At 41.2% G+C, this 23,224-nt stretch overlaps 1 protein-coding gene across 3 annotated transcripts in view; it reads left to right on the forward strand.

Moving 5' to 3' along the window:
- The window catches only part of LOC137645675 (coiled-coil domain-containing protein 22 homolog), a 159,547-nt gene that overhangs the window by 11,180 nt on the left and 125,143 nt on the right, over window positions 1–23,224 (forward strand). For all 3 annotated transcript variants that reach the window (XM_068378519.1, XM_068378517.1, XM_068378516.1), the window contains exons 3-4: window positions 785–917; window positions 16,287–16,481. In XM_068378519.1, coding sequence (XP_068234620.1) covers window positions 785–917; window positions 16,287–16,481 — 328 coding nt within the window. The remainder of the gene's footprint in view (window positions 1–784; window positions 918–16,286; window positions 16,482–23,224) is intronic.

Consider the following 23,224-nt stretch of genomic DNA (forward strand, 5'->3'; position numbering starts at 1 on the left):
AAATGACAAATTTGAAAGTAATTTTTATTTTTCCTAACTATACAAACTTTGAGTCCTCCTCAAATGTGCCTGCCATCACCAACCCCCTTAGTCTCAGCTGCAATCAAAGTGGTTTGTCAGTGAGACAGCGGGGGTTGGTGCCAGCCCTGCTACCGATGGGTAACTACCGGTCGGTTGTATACACCTCATTATAGATTTTAACGGGCGTGTACTTGAGTTTCATTGTGAATGTATCCTATGTAAAGGACTCGTGTTTGTATAGTTAGGATGAATAAAATTTACATTTGGATTTGTCATATTTTAGCTTTATAAATATTTTTATTGAATTAAGATTAGTTTTGTCTTTATTTGTCACCGTGTCACAATTGGCCCCGAAAGTCATGAAAAATACAATAATTTTTTTTCCTAAACTTACCCCTTTAAAGCGAAGGCATTTTCTTTGAAGGGATCGACTGTTATAATGGATAATGTATGGCATTCTATGTGGCAATAAAGTCATGTTCTTATATGTTTAGCTTTGTTTATTATGCCATGCCCTTTTGCATAAATTGTTAGATACAGGTTGACCCTTCATAGGTTTTCTATGACTCAAATGACATGAAGTTTGTAGTTAATTCTAAATAATGTTCTTAGTGGATTAAGAGTTGTTATATACTTGTGAAATCTTTGTAATATCTCTGTAACATTATTCTGTATCCCAACTAATGAAATTTTAGCCACACACATTTCTCAGTTGTGGTACTTGGAATGTACTGAAACATTAATCTTACATATTTCTTTTAAGGATACTGGATACCCAGGTGATGTTGGCTATCAGTCCTTACTCTACCCAAATGAAGCTGAATTGAGGAAGATTTTGATGTTCCTTATTGAGAAGTTACCAAAAGACACTACAACAGTATCTGATGAACCCATCAGTAAGTATTTCTTTTAGAGAACAAACTGAAGAATTTTAGGGTGGTTTCATTGGAAATTTTACTTTATGAAAATTTAAGAATATCTCTTAACAAAGCTGGATCTCTTTGATAGTTCAATGGAAATATAGTACTGTATACAGCACTCATGTAAATGGGTGTATGTACATAATTTCATTCTATTTTTTTTTTTTAGTCAGACCTGAAAATAAATTGGTTCCTACCCGGATACAAATCCTGGTCATTTAATAGGGTTAGTACTGGTTTCAATTATTACAACCAGTTGAAGAATTATTGAGAGTATGGCAACCTATTATGGTTGCATCACTGACCCTCTGTGCAGGTTGGAGAGCTAGTGCTTGTGGTTAGTGTTTGTCTGCTTCTGGTCATTGTTGTAAACCGACTTCTGTTACTGACCTTGCCATTCTTGGGTGCTTTCTCTCTTCCTATAACAGTAATACCAAAATCAAACTTTTTTTCTTTAGTCTTGGGTGGTGCCATAGCCTCTGTACCATGGTGTTTCACTGCCTTGGGGTAAGGTTCCCTTGCTTGAGGATACACTCCAGGGCACTTTTTTATCTTGATTTCTCTTCCTCTTGTTCCCTCTTAACGAGAGAATGCCTTGATGAAGTCATTGGGCTTCAGCACGGCATATCATTCCCGTGCTGAAGGCTTGTGACGGGCAAGAGGGCTCTCGAACTGGGGAATTTCTTTTCCTCAGTTTGACTCTAAATTTCTCTTTCTTTTTCTATTACCTCTTATTGCTTATTCCTCCTTCATAATTATCAGCTGTCTCCAACCTTGCTGTCAAAACTCTTTTACCCATTTCACTGTCCAGGATTTTTAGAGGGGACATTGTATCCATGATCGGTTTTTATTTCAAAATCAATTGTGGGAGCTGTGGTGGTCTTGCCAACTGCCCGAAAATGTTTGGACACCTAGGAGTGTCAGTATTCCCATACTGGCACGCGGAACTATCTCTTAGGAAATTTGGCCTTCGGATTCCAGGGGTTGGCGATTTTATAGAGATAGGACTCTCGGCATTCTGTCCGGTTTGCCTGCCACTATGATTAGAGTGGGGATGATTGTATTCTTGAAATGCTCTCAGTCCCATCAAGCGGGTTTGGCATACACTTGAGCCACTCTAATCATAGTGGTACCATCCCTTTGTGGTAGGGTAGGGAGTGGACATTTGGTAAGCAGCTTTCACAGGTGTCATTGGTGGAGAAATTAATTCCAGGAAAGGCTAACGGTGTCTTCTTTGGAATTTCAGACAGTCTTAATTTTTTCTCTCCCTTAAACTATATTTTTTTCCATTGTTTTTTTTTTCATTGTTATTATGACCCCTTCCCTCCCCCTGAAAAAATAATTAATTAGTAAACTTAATATTCCCCGTACCCCTGGATCAAATGGCGAACCCCAGACACCGTTGACGACTTCTGCTTGTTTAAATAGGGAAAGCTCTGTTGACAACCTCGGCAATAAAAAGGATTCCTCCAACAATACTTCTTTGACCAGTGTTGTTAAAGACAATTTATCGGCACTGGTGGAAAATGATGCTTGTAATAACCGTAATACTTTACTCTCTGGTTCTGGCTCATTACCAGATCCAACAAAAAATCTGAAAATTCTCCACTTAAAAAACATACCAATTGGTTGTAGCTATGACATAATTCATGAAGCCTTCTGTAGATTTGGAGCAATCAAAGAAATTTTAATGGAGCTTAATGGTAGTAAAGGCTTTTGGGAAGCTTGGGTATCATTTTCAAGTTTTGAGATTGCTTTAGAAGCAAATAAAAATTTAGAGAGCTTAAAAATTGACAAATGTTTGATTTCTGGGGCTTTATGTGATAAAGCACCAAGACACCTAGAGGTATATAAACCAGAAGAATGGATGGAAAAAGAAATAGAGCATAGACTTCCAGAAGTAAGAACCCCCAAGCCCCCAACATGGATAATTGCATCTGGAAAGATAGATAATTATAACTATTATAAGATTAGTAAATTTATACAAAAAAAAAGTTGGTTTAATTAAAAGTAAGGATATTAGTAGATACGGTAAGCAATCTGTTTTGATTAATGCAAAATCAGATACTCAAGCTCACATGCTTTGTGGCATGAAGATTGCAGAAATTGATCCTATTAAGGATATTAAACCACATATGAGCTTCAGCTATGGTAAAGGAGTAGTTTTTGATAAAGATCTATATGAATTCTCAGAACCAGAAATTCTGGACATGTGCCCTGCTAATGTTTGGAAAGTAAGTAAGATCCCTCAAACAAGCATGGTAGTTTTAACATTTGAAACCCCTGTTATACCAGATCATATAATTATTGAGAATGAAAGAGTACGTGTTCGAGAATATAAACCTAGGCCTTTACAATGCTTTAATTGTTTCAAGTACGGTCACCCTTCCCGGTACTGCAATAATACGAAGATCTGTATTAACTGTTCTTTGTTAGAACATGGCCAATGCAACAGAGATACAACCTGTGCAAACTGTAAAGATAATCATAAACCAAATGATAAAAGATGTAGAGAATACAAGAATGAAGAAGCTGCAATCTTGAAAGCAAATGCTGAACATATAAGTGTAGGTTATGCAAAGCATTTACTCAATCGGCAACTTAATTTTGCTCGCGCGGTTAAGATGCCAACAAAAGATTATAATCCACTACCCCTTACTACCACAGGGGGACCAGTGGCAGCACCTGGCCCGTCAGGTGCATCTCCCTTAGTGGTAGTAGCCCAGCCATCTGGGTCAAGTGCTCAGGCTATAAAAGCCAGAGAACAAACCTCCAAAGAGGTCAATATGGTGTCCAGCACACCAAAAGTATTGTCACCGATAGGAGCATCTCCCATAGAGGTAGTAGCCCAGCCTTCTGGGTTAAGTGCTCGAACTGTTGAAGTTCTAGCACAATCCTTCAAGGAAGCCAATGTGGCTTCCACCACCTTAAATGTATTGTCTCAGGCAGAATCTCTACCTGATTTGATGGAGATTGGAAAACAAGATCTTCCAAAGAGGAAAAGGTCCCCATCATCCTCACCTTCATCTAAGTCAGGTAAGTGCCCTACTGCTCATGATCCTAAGGTTGACTCTTATAAAGATCCTAGAAAGAAAGAAAAGAAGAGTGGTGGCCTAGTAAAGCCTTCCATCTCCAGGCCTTACATGGCTTCATCTGAAAAGTCCCAAAAGACAAATGAGACAAAGAAAAATAATAACAAAAGATAATGTCTATCATCCAGTGGAATTGCAGAGGTCTAAGTACTAGCATTGAGCAAATAAAAACTTTAACCAGGGACTCAGACACGAAGGTAATTTGCCTACAGGAAACCAAGATCAGTGACAAACCATTTAATCCTGGACTCAATTATCATTTTTGTAGATCCCCTCCTTTGCAAGCTGCAAGAGCTCAAGGTGGTACAGGTTTTATTATTCACAAATCTGTAAAATTTGAAACAATCCCACTCAATACACCACTACAGGCATGTGCAGTTAGAACTCATATCGGGAAAAAAATTACTTTATGCTCGCTATATATTGAACCATCCTTAGAACTTTTCCTCTTAGATCATGCTGGTAATCCAAGAAGGCTTAGACTTTCTGACCTCCAAGACTTGATCAATCAGCTTCCTGCCCCTTTTATTTTAATGGGTGATTTTAATGCAAAGTATACTTTATGGGGTGGAAATGTGTGCGATAGATGGGGTAATCTTGTTGAAGAATTAATCGACAACAATGATGTAATACTAATGAATGATGGTTCTCCAACTAGGTATGATGTATTCCACAACTCTACATCAGCCATTGATTTGTCAATCTGTTCCTCATCCATTCGATTGGACTACCTTTGGTCAGTAAATGCACACCTACATGGCAGTGACCATTGGCCAATAATGTTAAATTATGTCCATAATCTTCCTTCTCAGTGTCCACCAAAATGGAAGATAGATGAGGCAAACTGGGCAGCTTATGAAAACTGTTCACACACTGATAAAGAATATGATGAATTTACATCTCCAGTGCATGCCTATCAACATCTTGAAAATATTATTGATGATAATGCTAGCAAGTTTATACCTAAAACATGCGATTTACCTCATCGCTCTGTAGTTCCTTGGTGGAGTAAAGAATGTGCCAACGCAAGAAAAGTGACCCGAACTTGCTTCAGAAGATACTTGAGGACAAACTATTTAGCAGATAGAATAGCATATCTTAGAGCCTGTGCCAAACAAAAAAGAATTTTTAAAAAAGCAAAGAGAGCATCTTGGAAGAAATATATATCTAATATTAATACCAAAACTCCTTCAAAGGAAATATGGGACAAGATTAGAAAACTTCAAGGTAAATTCGTCCCTAAGCCTCTACCAATATTAAGGGAAAATAATAGATATATATCTGACCCCAAATATGTAGCAGAGGTTCTTGCTAAGCACTTTGCTCATGTATCAAGTGCTGACAACTATTCCCCAGCATTTCAACAAATTAGAGCATCAACATCTGTTGTTCCTCCTGCTTCTTCAAATACTGAAGCTTTTAACCTGCCTTTTAGTATGGAGGAGATGCAAAATGCTATTTCCAGCTCTTCTTTAACTGCCCCAGGTGAGGATGGCATCCGGTATGAAATGATATCACATCTTCCAGTGGATACCAAGGAATTTTTATTAGAAACCTTTAATGGTCTATGGGCTTCCCATACATCTCCTGATTCCTGGCATACTTCAATTGTAATTCCAGGCCACAAGTCTGGTAAAGACCCAGAACTGCCATCTAGTTATAGGCCCATATCCTTGACCAGTTGCATATGCAAATTATTTGAGAGAATGATCAACAACAGACTTGTGTGGTATCTAGAATCAAAAAATCTTTTATCTAACAGACAGTTTGGTTTTAGGAAGAACCGAAGTACTCTAGACCCTTTGCTGATGTTATCAAGGGAAATTTCAAATGCTTTTTCTAACCAAAACCAGGTGGTGGGTGTCTTTTTTGACCTCGAAAAGGCATATGACACCACCTGGAGGGGTGGTATTTTAAAGCAATTGGCCTCGTGGGGTATAGGAGGACATATGTTCTCTTTTATTGAAGAATTTTTATCAAACCGCTCCATTAAAGTGAGAGTAGGGTCAGAACTATCTTCATCCTACATGCAAGAAGAAGGTGTCCCCCAAGGCAGCGTATTGAGTGTGACCTTGTTTGCTGTTGCAATTAATAGTCTCATTAGTCACATACCTCCTGGCATACAAGGATCACTATTTGTCGATGACTTTGCAATTTATTGTAGTGGATCATCTGCACTACAAGCATGCCAAAATCTTCAAATTGCAATAAATGCTGCTTCCGCATGGGCAAATTCTCGCGGATTCATGTTTTCTCCTCAGAAGACCAAAGCCATTCGCTTTACTCGTACTCGTAAAAGGGAAGAGATCCCCACCCTTTTCTTAAATGATTGTATTTTGCCATATGAAGATAGTGTCAAATTTCTTGGAGTCATTTTCGACAAGAAAATGACATTTGGTCCCCATATAAATGACCTATCTATCAGGGTTAAGAAGTCACTGAACATTCTGAAAGTGATATCGCATTTTGATTGGGGTGCTGATAGAACAACTTTGCTTAGAATTTATACATCTTTGTGTCTGAGCAAGTTAGACTATGCATGCCAAATATATGGGTCAGCTACAAAGACTTTACTTGGAAAACTTGATATTGTTCACAATGCTGGGCTTCGCATCTGCACAGGTGCTTACAGAATATCTCCCATTGACAGTCTCTATGTTGATTCTGGCATACCTCCCCTTTCCATTCGCAGAGAGGAGTTGAGTTTGAGGTTTTTAGCTAGGTCCCTTGCTGTGAGAAACAATCTTAACTGTAAATATGTTAGGGCGCCTTTAGATCGGGCTCCTAACAGATCTAGAGTGCCTAAGCCTTTGGAAGTACAGCTGAAAAATGATGCTAGAGAACTAGGCTTGTTAACAGCACAGATAGCAGAGGTAGGATATCCCAAGTCTCCTCCTTGGTGTAATCCACCTGTTAAAGTATCTTTTACGGCAGGAGGGAAAAATACCTTACCTAGTAGGGTAATGAAAAGTGAGTTTTTAAATCATGCTGCTCAACATCATGGGAAACATGTTTTTACAGATGGCTCCAAATCGGCTGCAGGAGTTGGAAGTGCAGCTGTGGTGGGGGATATTGTTATTAGAAGGAAACTCCCATACTCTTGTTCAATTTTTACTGCTGAGCTGTACGCAATAATTCTCGCAGTCCAACATATTTTTAAAAATGGCAACCAAAATAGTTTTTATACAATTTTTACGGATTCCAATAGTGTTTTACTCTCATTAAAACAAATTATGCCAGGCCATCATCTAGTACAAGAGGTGCAGGACTGGTTAGTACTTCTGCAATCTAGGAAGAGTATCAGTGTTCACTTCTGTTGGGTCCCTGCCCATGTTGGGGTGGATGGGAATGAACAAGTAGATAAGGCAGCAAAGGAAGCTTCAGGGCTAAGTAATCCATCCCCCTTGAGTATTCCTTACAAAGATCTTAAAAGTGAGATTCATCTTTACTGTAAAAATAAGTGGCAAGCTCGATGGTCTGAATTGACCACCAATACAAAATTGAAACAAATCCACCCATTGGTGGATAAATGGTCATCTTGTAATTCTACAAGTAGAAGGGATACCATTATTTTAACTAGGCTGCGTATTGGCCATACACATGCAACGCACAATTATTTAATGAAGAGTGGGGAAGGGAGACAGGCCCCTCTTTGTAATACCTGTCAAGTGACAATGGATGTTAAACATATTTTAGTCGAATGTCCTGTTTTTAATCTCCAGAGGAAGACACATTTACTCCAGGACAAACCGTTAAGAGATATACTGGGGGAAAACTGTAATACCCTGATCTTGAGAAAATTTATACAAAGTATTGGGTTATATTACGAGCTATAATTGATTTTATTAATTTATTTATTTATTTTACCCTTTTAATCCCTATTTATTTCACATCTAGATTTTATTGTATGAAAGTGTTACGATTTGTATTAAAGGTTAAAATGATACTAAATGGTGTGAGTGTACAGATATGATTGAATGATTTTCGTTATATAGCGCTGAATGGCCTTTGATGCCCCAGTGCTTGGCTTAATGCCTAAATCCCATATTCAATTCAATTCAATTCACTCTTCCTCCTGTTTTTTTTTTTTTTTTTTTTGGAAGTTTTTTATAGTTTATATATGAAAGATCTATATTAATGTTATTACTGTTCTTTAAATATTTTATATTTTTCATTATTGCTCTTGTAGTTTGTTTATTTCCTTAATTCACTGGGTTATTTTCCCCTGTTGGACCCTTTGGCCTATAGCATTCTGCTTTTTCCTACTAGGGTTGTAGCTTAGCAAGTAATGATAATTATAATTATAATTATGATTATAATTATAATTACAATAACAATAATAGTAATAATAATAATAATAATAATAATAATAATAATAATAATAATAATGATAATAATTCGTTCCAAAAAGATAGTCAAATACAGATTCATTTGAATATTTCCCATTACAAATAATGTATAAGTGAATAAAGCATTCCAAACCTCAGTTGATTCACTAGTAGCCTGATATATTAGCGTAAAAAAGTGAAGAGGTTATGTAGCTCTTACACAAAAATTAAATACAATACCACTTATAAAACTAAATAAAAATAAAAACATTAGAAATAATCTTAACATAAGAAAACTTACCTTTTTAGTTGCGATATGACGGCGTAAGTGGATGGCGGTGTGGGGAGGAATGGAGTTATTACTAGGAAGGGGGAATCCCTTCCTATAAAATTATCTGGTAATTCAGATTCAGGGGTTTCTTCCCTTCTTTGTTGTTTTAGGGTAGGCTTTTCTTTAAGAACTGATCCAATGTTAGTTACTTTTACCTTTTTTTTCAGAATTTTACAGTATAATACAGTACATAACATTATAATTGAAAAGGTTTGCATTCCTATTGGTTACTACGGTATCAGGATGGGATTTTTCAACAAAAACTTGACTTGCCCCACTTTGCATAGATTTCTTTAAATTTCTTTAATAACTTAAATTGCAATATCCTCCTTCCCTTCCTCCTCCCCGAAGACATATGCTCAGCCAAAGTCTTTTGTTGTTTGTTTTGAATGTGTTCCAACTCTTCTGTAGTAAGCTTAGTACAGTACTGTGGTCTTCCAATAGTTCGTCAAAATTGTTATTGTTGACCTCCAAGTCCATGCTTTGTCCCAAGGACACAGTGTCATTCACCATTACGTCATTAGTACTAAAACCATCAAAATCTCGCTCTGGTACACACTCAGGCCAGTTTCCTCCTGGCTGAATTTATAGTGCGTCGGGTCACTTGGTTCCATGCGTTATCAATAAGGTTAGCACAATTACGAATATGAAAATGATTTTTCCAAAATCCTTTCAAAGTTAGCCAAGTGTCATTAGTGACTTCAAAACAATTTCGAAACAAGGCTTTAGTCTAAAATTTCTTAGAATTAGAAATAACTGGTTGATCCATGGGTTGTAGCAAAGGAGTTGTGTTAGGCGGCTGATATTTACCTTGAATGAAGTTTTAACTTATCAACTAAATCCTCATCCAAGTCTGGAGGGTGAGCAGAAACATTATCTAGCTAGAGAAGGCATTTTAGTGAAGTTCTATTTTTGAAAGTATGCCTTTATACACCCACTCAGTAAAAAATTGCCTGGTCACCCAGGCCTTTAAATTAGCACACCACATGAAAGGCAATATATTCTTTACGTCATTGTTCTTTTTGAATACCCTTGGCTTGTCGGCATGATAAACTTACAATGGCTTAACCTTGAAAACTTCACATGCATTACTGCACAGTAGAAAAGTAAGCCTATCTTTCATTGGCTTGTGTCCTGGTAATGCTTGTTTCTCATTTTATAATAAAGGTTGGCTTTGGCATTTTTTTTTCCAAAACACCCTAGTTTCGTCAGCGTTGAACACCTGTTGAGGCGTATAACATTCTTTGGTTATAAGTATACCAAACTTGGTGACAAATTTATCGACTGCTTCCATATCTGAACTTGCTGCCTCTCCATGTCTTATTGCACTACCCTTTAATACAATATCATTGGTAGTGTTTGTACCAAGGGTTTTCTTCACTAAATCATTATAGATTTCTAGTACCTTTTCACAAATAAATATCCTCTAATGCTATCACCTCGTAACTGTTTCTCAGTTATAAGAATAAGTAACAACTTCTATTCTTCCTTAAGTACAGTGATACCTCGGTACTCGACCATAATCCGTTCGAGATCCGTGTTCGACCTCCGATTTGTTCGAGTACCGAATTTTTTTTCCCCATAAGAAATAATGGTATATATTCTATTCCGTTCCCAAGCACTCGAACAGGCCCAAAATATTAATAAAACGTGTACCTAAACAACAATAATTATCTAAATGTGTATGAAATTGGTCAGAAAATCCTATAAAACAATTTTAAACCATTTACTGTACTAAAATAAAACAATTTTAAACCATTTTCTGTACTGTAGTGAACATACCTTTGAGCAGCGGTTCGATGGCATACAGGGATGGATGTGGAGAGGATGGAAGGGGGAGGTTACTGCTTGGAAGGAGAGTCCCCTTCCATGATGTGGCGGGGTAGTTCTCCTTCAGGAGTTGTTTCTCTCTCCAATGAAAGGGTGGGCAGATCTATTTCAGGGGTTTCTTCTCTTCTTTGTCTCTTCTTTGGAGGAGAAACAGGCTTTGATGTAGCAGCTTTCTTTTCTTTTGTGAAAAACTGGTCTATTGTTAATTGTTTCTTCCTCCTCTGCAGTATTCTTCGAAAATGATACATGACACTATCATTAAACATATGCACTGCCCGGTTTGCTACTGCAATTTCTGGGTGGTATTTTTCAGCAAAAGCCTGCACATCTGCCCACTTGGAACAAATTTCATTGATGAGAGAACTTGGAACATCCTCCCTTACCTCATCCTCTTCTGAAGATTCCTGCTCCACAATCAGATCCTGCTGCTGTTGTTGTTGCAGGTGCAACAATTCCTCCACAGTCAACTCGGTAGAATGGCTTTCTACAAGCTCATCAATATCATCCTTGTCGACCTCAAGCCCCAAACTCCTGCCCATGACAACAATTTCCTCAACGACATCAGTGTCATCAGAAATTACAGGGGTAGCAGTGCTTGGACCCGCCTCTGGTTGGAAACCTTCAAACTCCCTCTCTGTGACACATGATGGCCACAGCTTACGCCAGGCAGAGTTCAATGTCCTATAGGTCACACCTCGCCAAGCTTGGTCAATCATGTTAACAGAGTTGAGGATGCTGAAGTGTTCCTTCCAGAATTCCTTTAGGGTCAACTTCGTGTCACTGGTCACTTCAAAACACTTTCTGAAAAGGGCCTTGGTATAGAGTTTTTTGAAGTTTGAAATGACCTGTTGGTCCATGGGCTGGAGTATGGGAGTAGTATTGGGGGGAAAGAATTTGATTTTGATAAAGCTGTATTCTTCTTTCAAGTCATCCTCGAGACCTGGAGGATGTGCAGGAGCATTGTCCATAACCAGAAGACATTTCATTGGCAAGCTCTTTTCAATGAGGTAAGCCTTAACCTGGGGGGCAAACACTTCGTTTATCCACTCAGTAAAGAATTGTCTTGTGACCCAAGATTTAGTGTTCGAGCGCCACATAACTGGTAGTGCACTTTTACAAATATTATTTCGTTTGAACACCCGGGGGTTGTCCGAGTGGTACACTAACAAGGGTTTGATCTTGCAATCGCCACTTGCATTTGCACACAGCAACAATGTTAGCCTATCTTTCATTGGCTTGTGACCTGGCATCTTCGTCTCGTCCTTGGTAATGTACGTATTGGCTGGCATTTTCTTCCAAAATAACCCAGTCTCATCACAATTAAAGACTTGTTGTGCGATCAAATTTTGTTCATTTATGTACCGATCGAATTCCCCCACGTATTTATCGGCTGCAATTTGATCCGAACTAGCTGCCTCCCCATGCCTAGTAACACGATGAATACCTGTTCTATTACGAAACTTTTCAAACCAACCCCTGCTCGCTTTAAATGTAAATGAATCACTTTCACTGGTACTCGGACTTTTCTTCACTAATTCTTCATAGATATGCAACGCTTTTTCACAAATGAACGCTTCACTAACACTTTCCCCGGCCAACTGTTTTTCTTTAATAAATATTAAAAGCAACTTTTCCATCTCCTCAATCACTTGTGGCCTTTGCTTAGTTACCGCCGTAACTCCCGTTGCAACATTCGCCTTCTTAATCATTTCTTTATGCTTTAAAAACGTAGAAATGGTCGACTTCGCCATTCCGTATTCTACCGCTAAATCGGACACTCGTACACCATTCTCATATTTCGCTATAATTTCCTTCTTCAACTCGATCGTTGTTCGCACTGTTTTCCTCTTCTCCTTCCCCTTAACACTCATTACTTTCTTGGGACTCATTATGAAAGCTAAAAAAGCAATTAAAAGCACTGAAAATCACTAAATCACAACGAATGCTGATCGCGCGTTGTCTGAGTGACGCTCTCGAGAGAACTGATGCTTCCCGAACAAGCGAGAGTGGCCGAGATGGCGCGATCATCACAAAGCCCATGCGGTCGTCACGTGTTCGGCTGGTCGAGTACCGAATTTTTGGTCGAGCACCGCAGCAAAAATTTCTCGAAAATTTTGGTCGAACTCCGAATTGTTCGAGTATAGAGTCGTTCGACTACCGAGGTATCACTGTATATGAGGCCTTTGCTTCGTCAAAGTAGTCACTCCTTTAGCAACATTAGCTCCCTCTATTCTTTCTTTATTCTTTGAAATAGCCGATATCGTCGACTTAGCCAAAGTATTCGAGAGCAAGATCAGAAACACATACAATAATGCCTCGCAACACGAAACCAATTCGTTCTGGAGTGGCTTTCGTAAAGTGATATTTTCGTGTTGTCACATTCCACAAGCAAAATTTTGTAAGCAGATTCTTTCGTGAAGAGAGGTATAACTGTTCTGCTTTTGTGCTTGGTAATGATTTCCTTTTTCTGTTAATTGTTGTTCGCACTGTTTTCGTTTTTATTTCCTCACTTTCACTCTTATTCTTCTTTGGACCCATTTTTACGGGCTAATGAATCAAAATAAATATGAAAAGGATGCAAAACAAAGATATAGCACAGTTTAACACAAAAAATTAGGTAGAGGGTACAAAGCATATTTTAACATTCATCCAAAACAGCTAATGCATAGCTGATGGTGTTCGGCTTGGCAGGCTTTTGCTTGAACTGGTTGAGTACCTAATGTTTGTTTGAGAACAGGCATTTTTCACTTGAACATTTTGGTCGAAAACCAATTTATTTGAGCTTTGGGATGTCCGAATGCTGAGGTTCTACTATATGAGTGTGAAGCAGGCGGCACTTTCATGAGCAGTATCGATGTTAATCCTCATCCCCTGTGTTTTTTGATTTGCAGAGGACATAGGTGTTCCATGGATTTTTCTTGTGAAGTGTGCAGGGAGTGGTCATCCTCCCAATGGGAGAAGTTCAGTAGTCGTAGAAAAAAGAAGTTTAAGTGTGATTGTTCCTCTGTGGCTGCTTCAGCTTGAAAAGAGAATAAGAAGATTGAGCCCTCCTATTCTAGCCCTGATCTTCCGTTGTCTGATCCTTCATTATCAGAGTTCCTTCAAGACCTGATAATGAAGTATGATGATCAAGTGTTTGATTTTATGGACATAATTAATCCTGCTCTCAACCCTGAGGCCATTATTTCTATCTCCGAGTGGATCCCTTAGCATCTGCTCATATTCCATACACCGATATTACTCAAGCTGATGAACACCATTTATCATCTGATTTTGCCAATCTTTCTCGTTCACCATCTGTCAGGATGTATTCCAGAAGTTTCTCCTGTACGTGTGACTCCAATGTGTACTTTTCGGCATTCTTTGCCTGTATACCATTATTCATCATGTATGCCCCCATCTCATTTTGCGGGAACATATTACAGTATTCCCTTTCAAAGCCCAAAGTGTGCTTGGACCTCTTTGTAACCCCTTAGGGTCCAACAGGTTCAGTTTTCCTTTATAGGGAAGTAACGTTGCATAGTGATCAACTCGCACGTACCTGTTGAATGTGCCGCCACTGTTGCGTGCCCCCCTGTTGTTTGCCATGTGATTGAACGCGCCATCCTACTGTTCGCCCTTCGGCTTATCAGGTCAGACGCTAACCCTCCTACAGAATCTTACATTCTCCTCCTGTAACCCCTCTGGAGGATGGTAGCGCTTGGTCCATGTCTTACAGGTCTTATCCTGTAGACCATAAAAAAGATTCTTCATTTTGGATAGTGATAGTGATAGAAAACGGCGTGCAGATTCATATCCCTGTTTTTTGCAGGTGATTCCACCTGCCATACAACTTGAATATAGTGCTCAGTTAGCTCTTGAGCATTTGAGACTTGGTTCTGCATCTTTTCGCCAAGTTCATAGACATAGACGATCCCCTGGTTTTTGCCCCTTAAAAGCCAGACAATTTCTCAAGGAATACAAGCTAAAGGAGAGAGAGAGAGAATTTTCTATTCTCCTGTTCAGGAAGAAGTTGACCTTTCCTTTTCTTCTCCCTCATATTATGAATCTATCTCACCGGAACATGGAAATGTTTCCTATTACCCTCATTCTCCAGCAGTCTCATCATCTCATACATCAGAAATTTAGTGTGAGTGTAAAGACATTCCAGAGAAGGACAAGAATCTTCAGAAATCACCTAAACAAGAGCCACCTCCAGCCAAGTCCAGATCTCTAGCTCCGTTTCCAGCTCCTCCATCTAGTTATTGATGATTTTCCACAGTTCCTCCTGAAATTACCCTATCCTTGACGAAGCAAATAAGAAATTGCAAACTTTTCCTGTTTCACAAGTGATTTTGAAGGATAGGAAGTTTCCCATCACCTTAGTTCAGGAGTTCATGATCAGGACCTAGAACCCAGCCGTTCACGAGTTCAAGTCCTCCATCTATTCCTAACAAGAAATGACTAGCTGGGACCATGAAGACTTGGCCTCCTCTCCTCAGAGAACACTGGGACTCTTCCTGCGATAACAAAAGGAATAAGAGAAGAGATCCTAGAACACTGTATTTCTTTCTGGCTTAGTGGGACAATTAGACATACTTTTTCTGCTATTGAGGAGACCAAAGAACTGCTCTGGATTTGAGCGCATGAAGTCGGATATATTGTATCTATCCCAGCTCTCTGGAAGAACCTGTCAAGGGTGCATTTTTTTAAAACAAAAGGTCTGGTAATGACAGACTACAGTACCTCCACTTCCCATTACCTTGGGGAGTATTTTCACTGTTCCCTAAATACCTGTATCCTTAACTCGGTGCAGCAAACCTATCTTCTTCACAGGACAAAAAACATCTCGTCTAAAGTAGTGGTCGGGACATAAGTCTAGAATGAGAAATAAGATCAACTGGCCCTTTTTATCTCTTTCTTTCTTTCCCCTCCTTGGGGTGCAACAGCCATTTTTTTTATTTGTTGGACTGGACACTAGATTTAGGCAAGTGGCATGATTAAGCAATTATGCAAAGTTTTGTTTAGGACAGTTCTCAACCAATAAAAACAATGGGGACTGAGATCCTTCGTAGCTTTAATTATTCATAAATCGTTATTGTACAAGTACCCTTAGAGTTAAATTTTGGCCTATGGTATGCATAGCTTAACAAATGCCTACGACTTTCAGAAGTCAACAGATAGTCCCCTTTCATATAAAATCCATATCAGGTGATCACAAATGTTGTTTGATTTATTTTATCACCTCACATTACTGTATATAATTCTGTAAGGTACGTTGTTATCAGAAGAGAAACGTACAAGTGGCTGTATGCATGAAGTACGTTTGTGTAGATACTACAGTGTTAGGGTGCTGGGTGAACTTGCTCTTTGTTTTAATAATATTTCATTATCCCTTGATATAAGGTTTGTCTTTAACATTCTATTTACAGTAATTAATATAGATTTTTTATATCTTTTATTGCCTTTGGAGTACAGTATTTCAAAGCATCACTTTCTTGGTGAAGTAGTAGTGTATCCCACAGTCTCTGTATTATAGTTTTTAGTATAATATTTGTTTTTGGGTAAATAAAATGACTCCTCTACAGATGTGCATGCATTTACGTTTGAGAGTTCATAACACTTGTGAAGAGTAATTGCTTTTGGGTCATTAGTAACACTTTTCAAACATTTTGATTATGTTATGAGTGATGTATCATTTGTTGCTTTTTAAGAAGTGAGTGAATACTAGTAGACCTGCTAGACTACAAGATATACATCTATTTTTTAATGTCATCCATTTCAGATAAGGCTTCAGTGATACATCAAGAAGTGAAACAAAAGTTAAGAAAGGTTCTCGCACAACCTTGGATTCCCCGACACTGTCGTGCTGTTGTACGAAAATTTGCATCTCAATCATCTTTGACAAGTTATAGTACTCAAAATAGTCGGCCTTTTGTTTCAAAGCAATTTACGCTTGAGTCTTCAAAGTTATCAAAAGGTAATGATAATGCATCATAAATGATGGTTTTTTATATTTTATTTCTGAAATTTAAGTTTGTTCCTACACATATATACCATCACCCTTTAAATAGGATTGTGTCTTAAGCACAACCTGGAACGGCCATTGACTCTTTAACCAGGTAGGTGCAGGAAGGTGGTAGTGGGGGAGCCACCTGTTTGTCCAACTATATCACGATCACGCCACTTTTGTATTTGGTTGCAAAGAGTGTAGAGGTACAGTCAGGTCTCTGTCGTTGCGGTTTCAATTCTTCGTGGACCTTCCCAGCGCCAACTCGGTTAGGCTTACTGCACTGTGCGCCTTTCTTAATCTCTGCTTCTTCTCATTCCATTTCACCTCTCCTATTGTACTGTATACTGTATATTGGTGTTGTAATAACATACTATCCAGTACAGTATAGCATTTATGATAATATAAATGAGTATAGTAGTTAAATAGTAAAGAAAAGCAAACTAGTACAGTATACTGTACACCTTAAAATTATAGCTAACTCATGTAAACTATTCAGTGATAAACCTTTTTTAAATATTTAACTTAGCCGGTGAATATATAATAGCTGCTGCTCCAGCGGCTCGACAGAAAACACACACAAAAACTCGCGAGCGATCACTATGAAGGTTGCGGGTGTGCCCACCAGCGCCAACTATCGGCCAGATACCACACATGCATGTAAACAAGCCTTCAATTCTTTTCTGTCGACCTTGACGACAAGACGTATCAATACTCGCTGTATAACCTGGAGTTTTCTCAACATATTTGGTGAAGTACTTCATTTTGGTTTGAGCTTTCGCAGTGCAGGTGTTTTTCCTCAACTTAAACTCTTGAACTCTTTATTGGACAGATTTAATGTTGATGACTTGGATTGTTTTTTGGACTTTCTTTGACTAATTCAAAATGGCTGACGCTTCACAAGCCCCTAGATTTCGTAAGTGTAATGCTAGGGATTGCAATAGGCGTCTTCCAAAGGCCTCTCTCGACCCACATACTGTGTGTTCTAATTGTCGGGGTAAAACCTGTCAATTAGGAGATCGGTGTGAGGAATGCGTGGGCCTTTCGGAATTCGATTGGCTCGAATGTGACAAGTATTCTCGTAAGCTAGAGAGAGATAGGGTAAAGAGGAGTTCCTCTAGGTCAGTAGATTTTTCCTCTCCACATGCCCCTGAACCTAATCCTTCCCCTGTAGTGGTTGTGCCTGAACCCCCTACTGGCACTCAGGAACCATCGATGCGAGACATGTTACGTGCCATTCATGCCTTGGGTGAAAGAGTGGAATCGTTAGCAACAGATCGTAATCAACTCATGGCTGACGTTAAAGAGCTTAAGTGTCAGAGTGCCACAGCGGAAAATCGTGGGAAAGTGATTAGTGCGCAAAGTGTTGTGAACAGTGTTGCGACCGAGGGTTCGTCTGTTCGTGCCTGTCGTTCACCTAGTCCGAGACCTCTTGCAAGCTCCCAAGCCCAGGGGAGAAGTAATGTCGTACAACTTATGGGTTCCAGAGGCCTTGATCAGAGAACAGATGTTCCCTCTATGGTATCAGGCGTGTCTCACCAAGATCGCCCCTACCATAAGACGAGAGAGACCATTTTCTCCTCGTCATCCGAAGGCTTTTCGCATAAGAAACCGTGGAGCAAGGTTTCTAGGCCCCTTAAGCGAAAGTCTGTCCCTTCAGGACAGGTCCAGCGTCCTGGCTGTAGCCATTGGGACAGCTCTGACCCTTTGCAGTCATCGGAAGACTGCTCGCCGCCTAAGCAACAACGTTACACAGGCTCAGAGAGTCTTGGTGTAGGCAAGGTTGTGCCGTCTCAGACGTTAACCCCGTCGTTTACCGCACCCATTCCCGTTGATCCTAAATGGGTTGTACTGCAAGACATGCAGATTAAGCTCGCCTCCCTTATGGAAGACTATTCTGCCGATAAGGTTCGCGATGATCCTCGCCGCTTTACTCATCGAGATCCTGGCCTTCAGCCGCCCAAACGAGCCTTTGCTCGTCCTGTTGACGTTGGCGTAGCTAAGTCACGTCAGTCACGCTTTGTAAAGCCTCACTCGATGCAGTCACGTGTTGACTTTCAGCCGCATATGGATGTTCAGCCACTTCCTAATGCTCTTGTTGACGTTCAGGACGTTCGCCAACCAGCGGAGTTGACTTGTTTTGACGCTGAGCGTCAACCACCGCAGTCTAGAGTTGTTTTGACTGCTCAGTCTAGGCAGTCAAAACAGTCTCGAGTTGACGTCGAGCGTCCTCCCGCTCCTGTTGTTGTTGACAGTTCACAGGCTGTTAAGCAGTTACATGACGTAGCGTCCTGGTCCGCTACTAATGCACCAGTGCGTGTGGACGCTGCGTGTCAAGCATTGCCAACCCCTTTGCTTGTTTCTCAACAGTTGTCAGATGAGGATCCTTCAGATGAGGACGTTGCTGACCCTCATCATGATGATCATCCTTCGGATGTAGACGAACCTAGAACGGTTCCTCCATCAATGGACTTTAAGAAAGTCATGTTAATTTTTAAGGAGCTTTTTCCCGATCACTTCGTCACTGTTGCTCCTCGTTCGCCACCGTCTGAGTTTGCTCTAGGCTTACCTGCTAACATGCCAGCCTTTACAAAGCTAGTGCTCTCTCGCTCTTCCAAGAGAGCTTTACGACTTTTAGGCGACTGGTTAGAAACCAGGAGGAGTTTGGGGAAGACGGCCTTTGCCTTCCCTCCGTCAAAGCTCTCGTCTAGATCGAGCGTCTGGTATGCCACGGGAGAAGTTCTCGGCTTGGGAGTCCCTGCCTCTGCCCAGGGTGACTTCTCAAGCCTCGTAGACTCTCCCTGCCGCCTAGCCATGAGACGCTCGAAGGTTTGTTGGTCCTCCTCGGACCTTGACCATCTGCAGAAAGGCGTATACAGAGCCTTTGAAGTTTTCAACTTCCTTGACTGGTCTTTGGGAGCCTTAAGTAGGAAAATCTCATCGGCTGATAGAGATGTCTCCTTACTGATTATGTCCTGTATGGATAAAGCCATCCGCGATGGTTCCAATGAGCTCGCCTCCTCTTTTACGTCGGGAGTCTTAAAGAAGCGAGAGTCCCTTTGCGCTTTTCTTTCGGCAGGAGTTACTCCCTGTCAGAGATCATAACTGCTCTTTGCTCCCTTATCAAAGTTTTTGTTCCCGCAACAATTGGTTAAGGACATAGCTTCTTCACTCGTGCAGAAGGACACCCATGACTTGGTGGCGTCCTCTGCTCGCAAAGGGACTCCTTCTACATCCTTTTCTGCTAGACCCAGGATCGACACTCCGGCGTCCAGATTTATTCCGCCCTTTCGTGGCAGAGCTCCCAGCAGGGGAAGTACTCGTGCCGAGGGAAAGAGAGGAAAGAAGAGAGGAGCCAAGTCCTCACGTGGCAGAGTCTGACTGCCCACAGCCTCAGACAGCAGTAGGAGCCAGATTGAAGAGCTTCTGGCAGGCCTGGGAGAAGAGGGGCGCAGACCAACAGTCTGTTTGGTTGCTCAGAGAGGGTTACAAAATTCCATTTGTACGCAAACCTCCTCTAGCGACTTCCCCCATCGACCTCTCTCCCAGGTACCGAGAGGAGTCAAAGAGACAAGCCCTAAACCTAGAAGTGTCTCTATTGCTAGAGAAGGGAGCGGTGGTGAAAGTCTCGGACCTTCAATCACCGGGGTTTTACAACCGTCTCTTCCTAGTCCCGAAGAAGACAGGAGGTTGGAGACCGGTGCTAGACGTCAGTGCACTCAACGTCTTTGTTACGAAGACAAAGTTCACCATGGAGACCACTAAATCAGTCTTAGCAGCGGTCAGAAAGGGAGACTGGATGGTCTCTCTCGACCTAAGAGACGCGTACTTCCACATCCCTATACACCCAGATTCCCAACCGTTTCTGAGGTTTGTTTTCAAAAATGTGGTATACCAGTTTCGGGCCCTGTGCTTTGGCCTAAGTCCTGCTCCTCTCGTGTTTACGAGGCTTATGAGGAATGTAGCAAAATTCCTCCATTTATCGGGAATCCGAGCCTCCCTGTACTTGGACGACTGGCTTCTCAGAGCCTCGTCCAGTCATCGCTGTCTGCAGGATCTTCATTGGACATTGGATCTGACCAAGGAATTGGGACTTTTGGTCAACCTAGAAAAGTCCCAGCTGATCCCATCCCAAACTATACTGTATTTAGGGATGGAGATTCGCAGTCCAGTTTTTCGGGCTTTTCCGTCTGCCACCCGAATAGAGCAAGCCCTGCTCAAAGTCCAACTGATGTTGAAGAGAGAACGGTGCTCAGTCAGGAATTGGATGAGTCTAGTAGGAACTCTATCATCCCTGGAGCAGTTTGTCTCGCTAGGAAGGCTACACCTTCGACCTCTCCAGTTCCATCTAGCCTTTCACTGGAAAAAGGACAAGACGTTAGAGACGGTCTCAATCCCGGTCTCCGAACCAGTAAAGGCATGCCTGAATTGGTGGAACGACAATATCAGTTTGAGAGAGGGACTTTCCCTAGCAGTTCAGAACCCAAACCACGTACTATTCTCAGACGCGTCGGATTTGAGTTGGGGTGCGACCCTGGACGGTCGGGAATGCTCAGGTCTGTGGACCTCAAGTCAGAGGAGCATGCACATCAACGGCAAGGAGCTTTTGGCAGTCCACTTGGCCTTGATGAAATTCGAGAGTCTCCTTCGAAACAAAGTGGTAGAGATCAACTCCGACAATACCACAGCCTTGGCATACATCTCCAAGCAAGGAGGCACCCACTCCCTCACGCTGTACGAGATCGCAAGGGACCTGCTCATTTGGTCAAGAGATCGAGGCATCTCCCTGTTAACGAGGTTTATCCAGGGCGACTTGAACGTCTTAGCAGACTGCCTCAGTCGGAGGGGTCAGGTAATTCCTACGGAATGGACCCTCCACAAGGACGTGTGCAAGAGTCTTTGGGCGACTTGGGGTCAACCCACCATAGACCTCTTTGCAACCTCGATGACCAAGAGACTTCCAATCTATTGCTCTCCAGTCCCAGACCCAGCAGCAATACACATAGACGCATTTCTCCTAGATTGGTCTCATCTGGACTTGTATGCATTCCCACCATTCAAGATTGTCAACAAGGTACTGCAGAAGTTCGCCTCTCACGAAGGGACAAGGTTGACGTTGGTTGCTCCCCTCTGGCCCGCGAGAGAGTGGTTCACCGAGGTACTTCGATGGCTGGTAGACTTTCCAAGAAGTCTTCCTCTAAGGGTAGATCTGTTACGTCAGCCCCACGTAAAGAATGTACACCAAAACCTCCCCGCTCTTCGTCTGACTGCCTTCAGACTATCGAAAGACTCTCAAGAGCTCGAGGCTTTTCGAAGGAGGCAGCCAGTGGGATTGCAAGAGCGAGGAGAGCTTCTACCATTAGAGTATACCAGTCGAAGTGGGAAGTCTTTCGAGACTGGTGCAAGTCAGCATCTGTGTCCTCGTCCAGTACCTCTGTAGCCCAAATCGCTGATTTTCTCTTGCATCTGAGAAAGGTTCGCTCCCTTTCAGCTCCCACGATCAAGGGCTACAGGAGCATGTTGGCTTCGGTCTTTCGGCATAGAGGCTTAGATCTTTCCAACAATAAAGATCTACAAGATCTCCTTAAGTCTTTTGAGACCTCTAAGGAACGTCGTTTGGCAACTCCTGGATGGAACTTAGACGTGGTCCTAAGGTTCCTCATGTCAGACAGGTTTGAGCCATTACATTCAGCCTCCCTGAAGGATCTCACTCTCAAGACACTTTTCCTAGTGTGCTTGGCCTCGGCTAAAAGAGTCAGTGAACTTCATGCCTTCAGTAAGAACATCGGCTTTTCTACAGAAAAAGCCACTTGTTCTCTTCAACTTGGTTTCCTGGCCAAAAATGAACTGCCTTCTCGTCCTTGGCCTAAATCTTTTGATATTCCTTGCTTATCAGAGATCGTAGGCAACGAACTGGAAAGAGTATTATGTCCTGTTAAAGCTCTTAAGTTCTATTTAGCTCGTACTAAGTCATTACGAGGTAAATCTGAGGCATTATGGTGCTCAGTTAAGAAACCATCATTGCCTATGTCAAAGAATGCTTTGTCATATTTTATCAGATTTTTAATACGAGAAGCTCATTCTCACTTGAATGAGAAAGACCGATGTTTGCTTAAGGTTAAGACGCACGAAGTTAGAGCTATAGCAACCTCCGTGGCCTTCAAGCAAAATAGATCTCTGCAAAGTATCATGGACGCGACTTTTTGGAGAAGCAAGTCAGTGTTCGCGTCATTTTACTTAAAAGATGTCCAGACTCTTTACGAGGACTGCTACACACTGGGTCCATTCGTTGCAGCGAGTGCAGTAGTGGGTGAGGGTTCTACCACTACACTTCCCTAATTCCAATATCCTTTTTAATCTGTCTCTTGAAATTTTTTTAATATTGTTTTTTGGGTTGTACGGAAGGCTAAGAAGCCTTTCGCATCCTGGTTGATTTGGCGGGTGGTCAAAGTCATTTCTTGAGAGCGCCCAGATTAGGGGTTTGATGAGGTCCTGTTTGTATGGGTTGCAACCCTTGATACTTCAGCTCCTGGGAGTCTTTCAGCATCCTAAGAGGATCGCTGGGCTTCGTGAGGAAGACAGACTTACAAGGCAGAGTAATCGTCTAAGTCAACTTCCTTACCAGGTACCTATATATTTGGGTTTTGTTATATTGATAACTGTCAAAAACTCTAAGCATATACGCTGTAAACTTAATTAACTCTGGTCTCTAC

The sequence above is a fragment of the Palaemon carinicauda genome, chromosome 8 (assembly GCF_036898095.1).
Source record: "Palaemon carinicauda isolate YSFRI2023 chromosome 8, ASM3689809v2, whole genome shotgun sequence".
In the NCBI taxonomy this organism is placed as follows: Eukaryota; Metazoa; Arthropoda; class Malacostraca; order Decapoda; family Palaemonidae; genus Palaemon; species Palaemon carinicauda.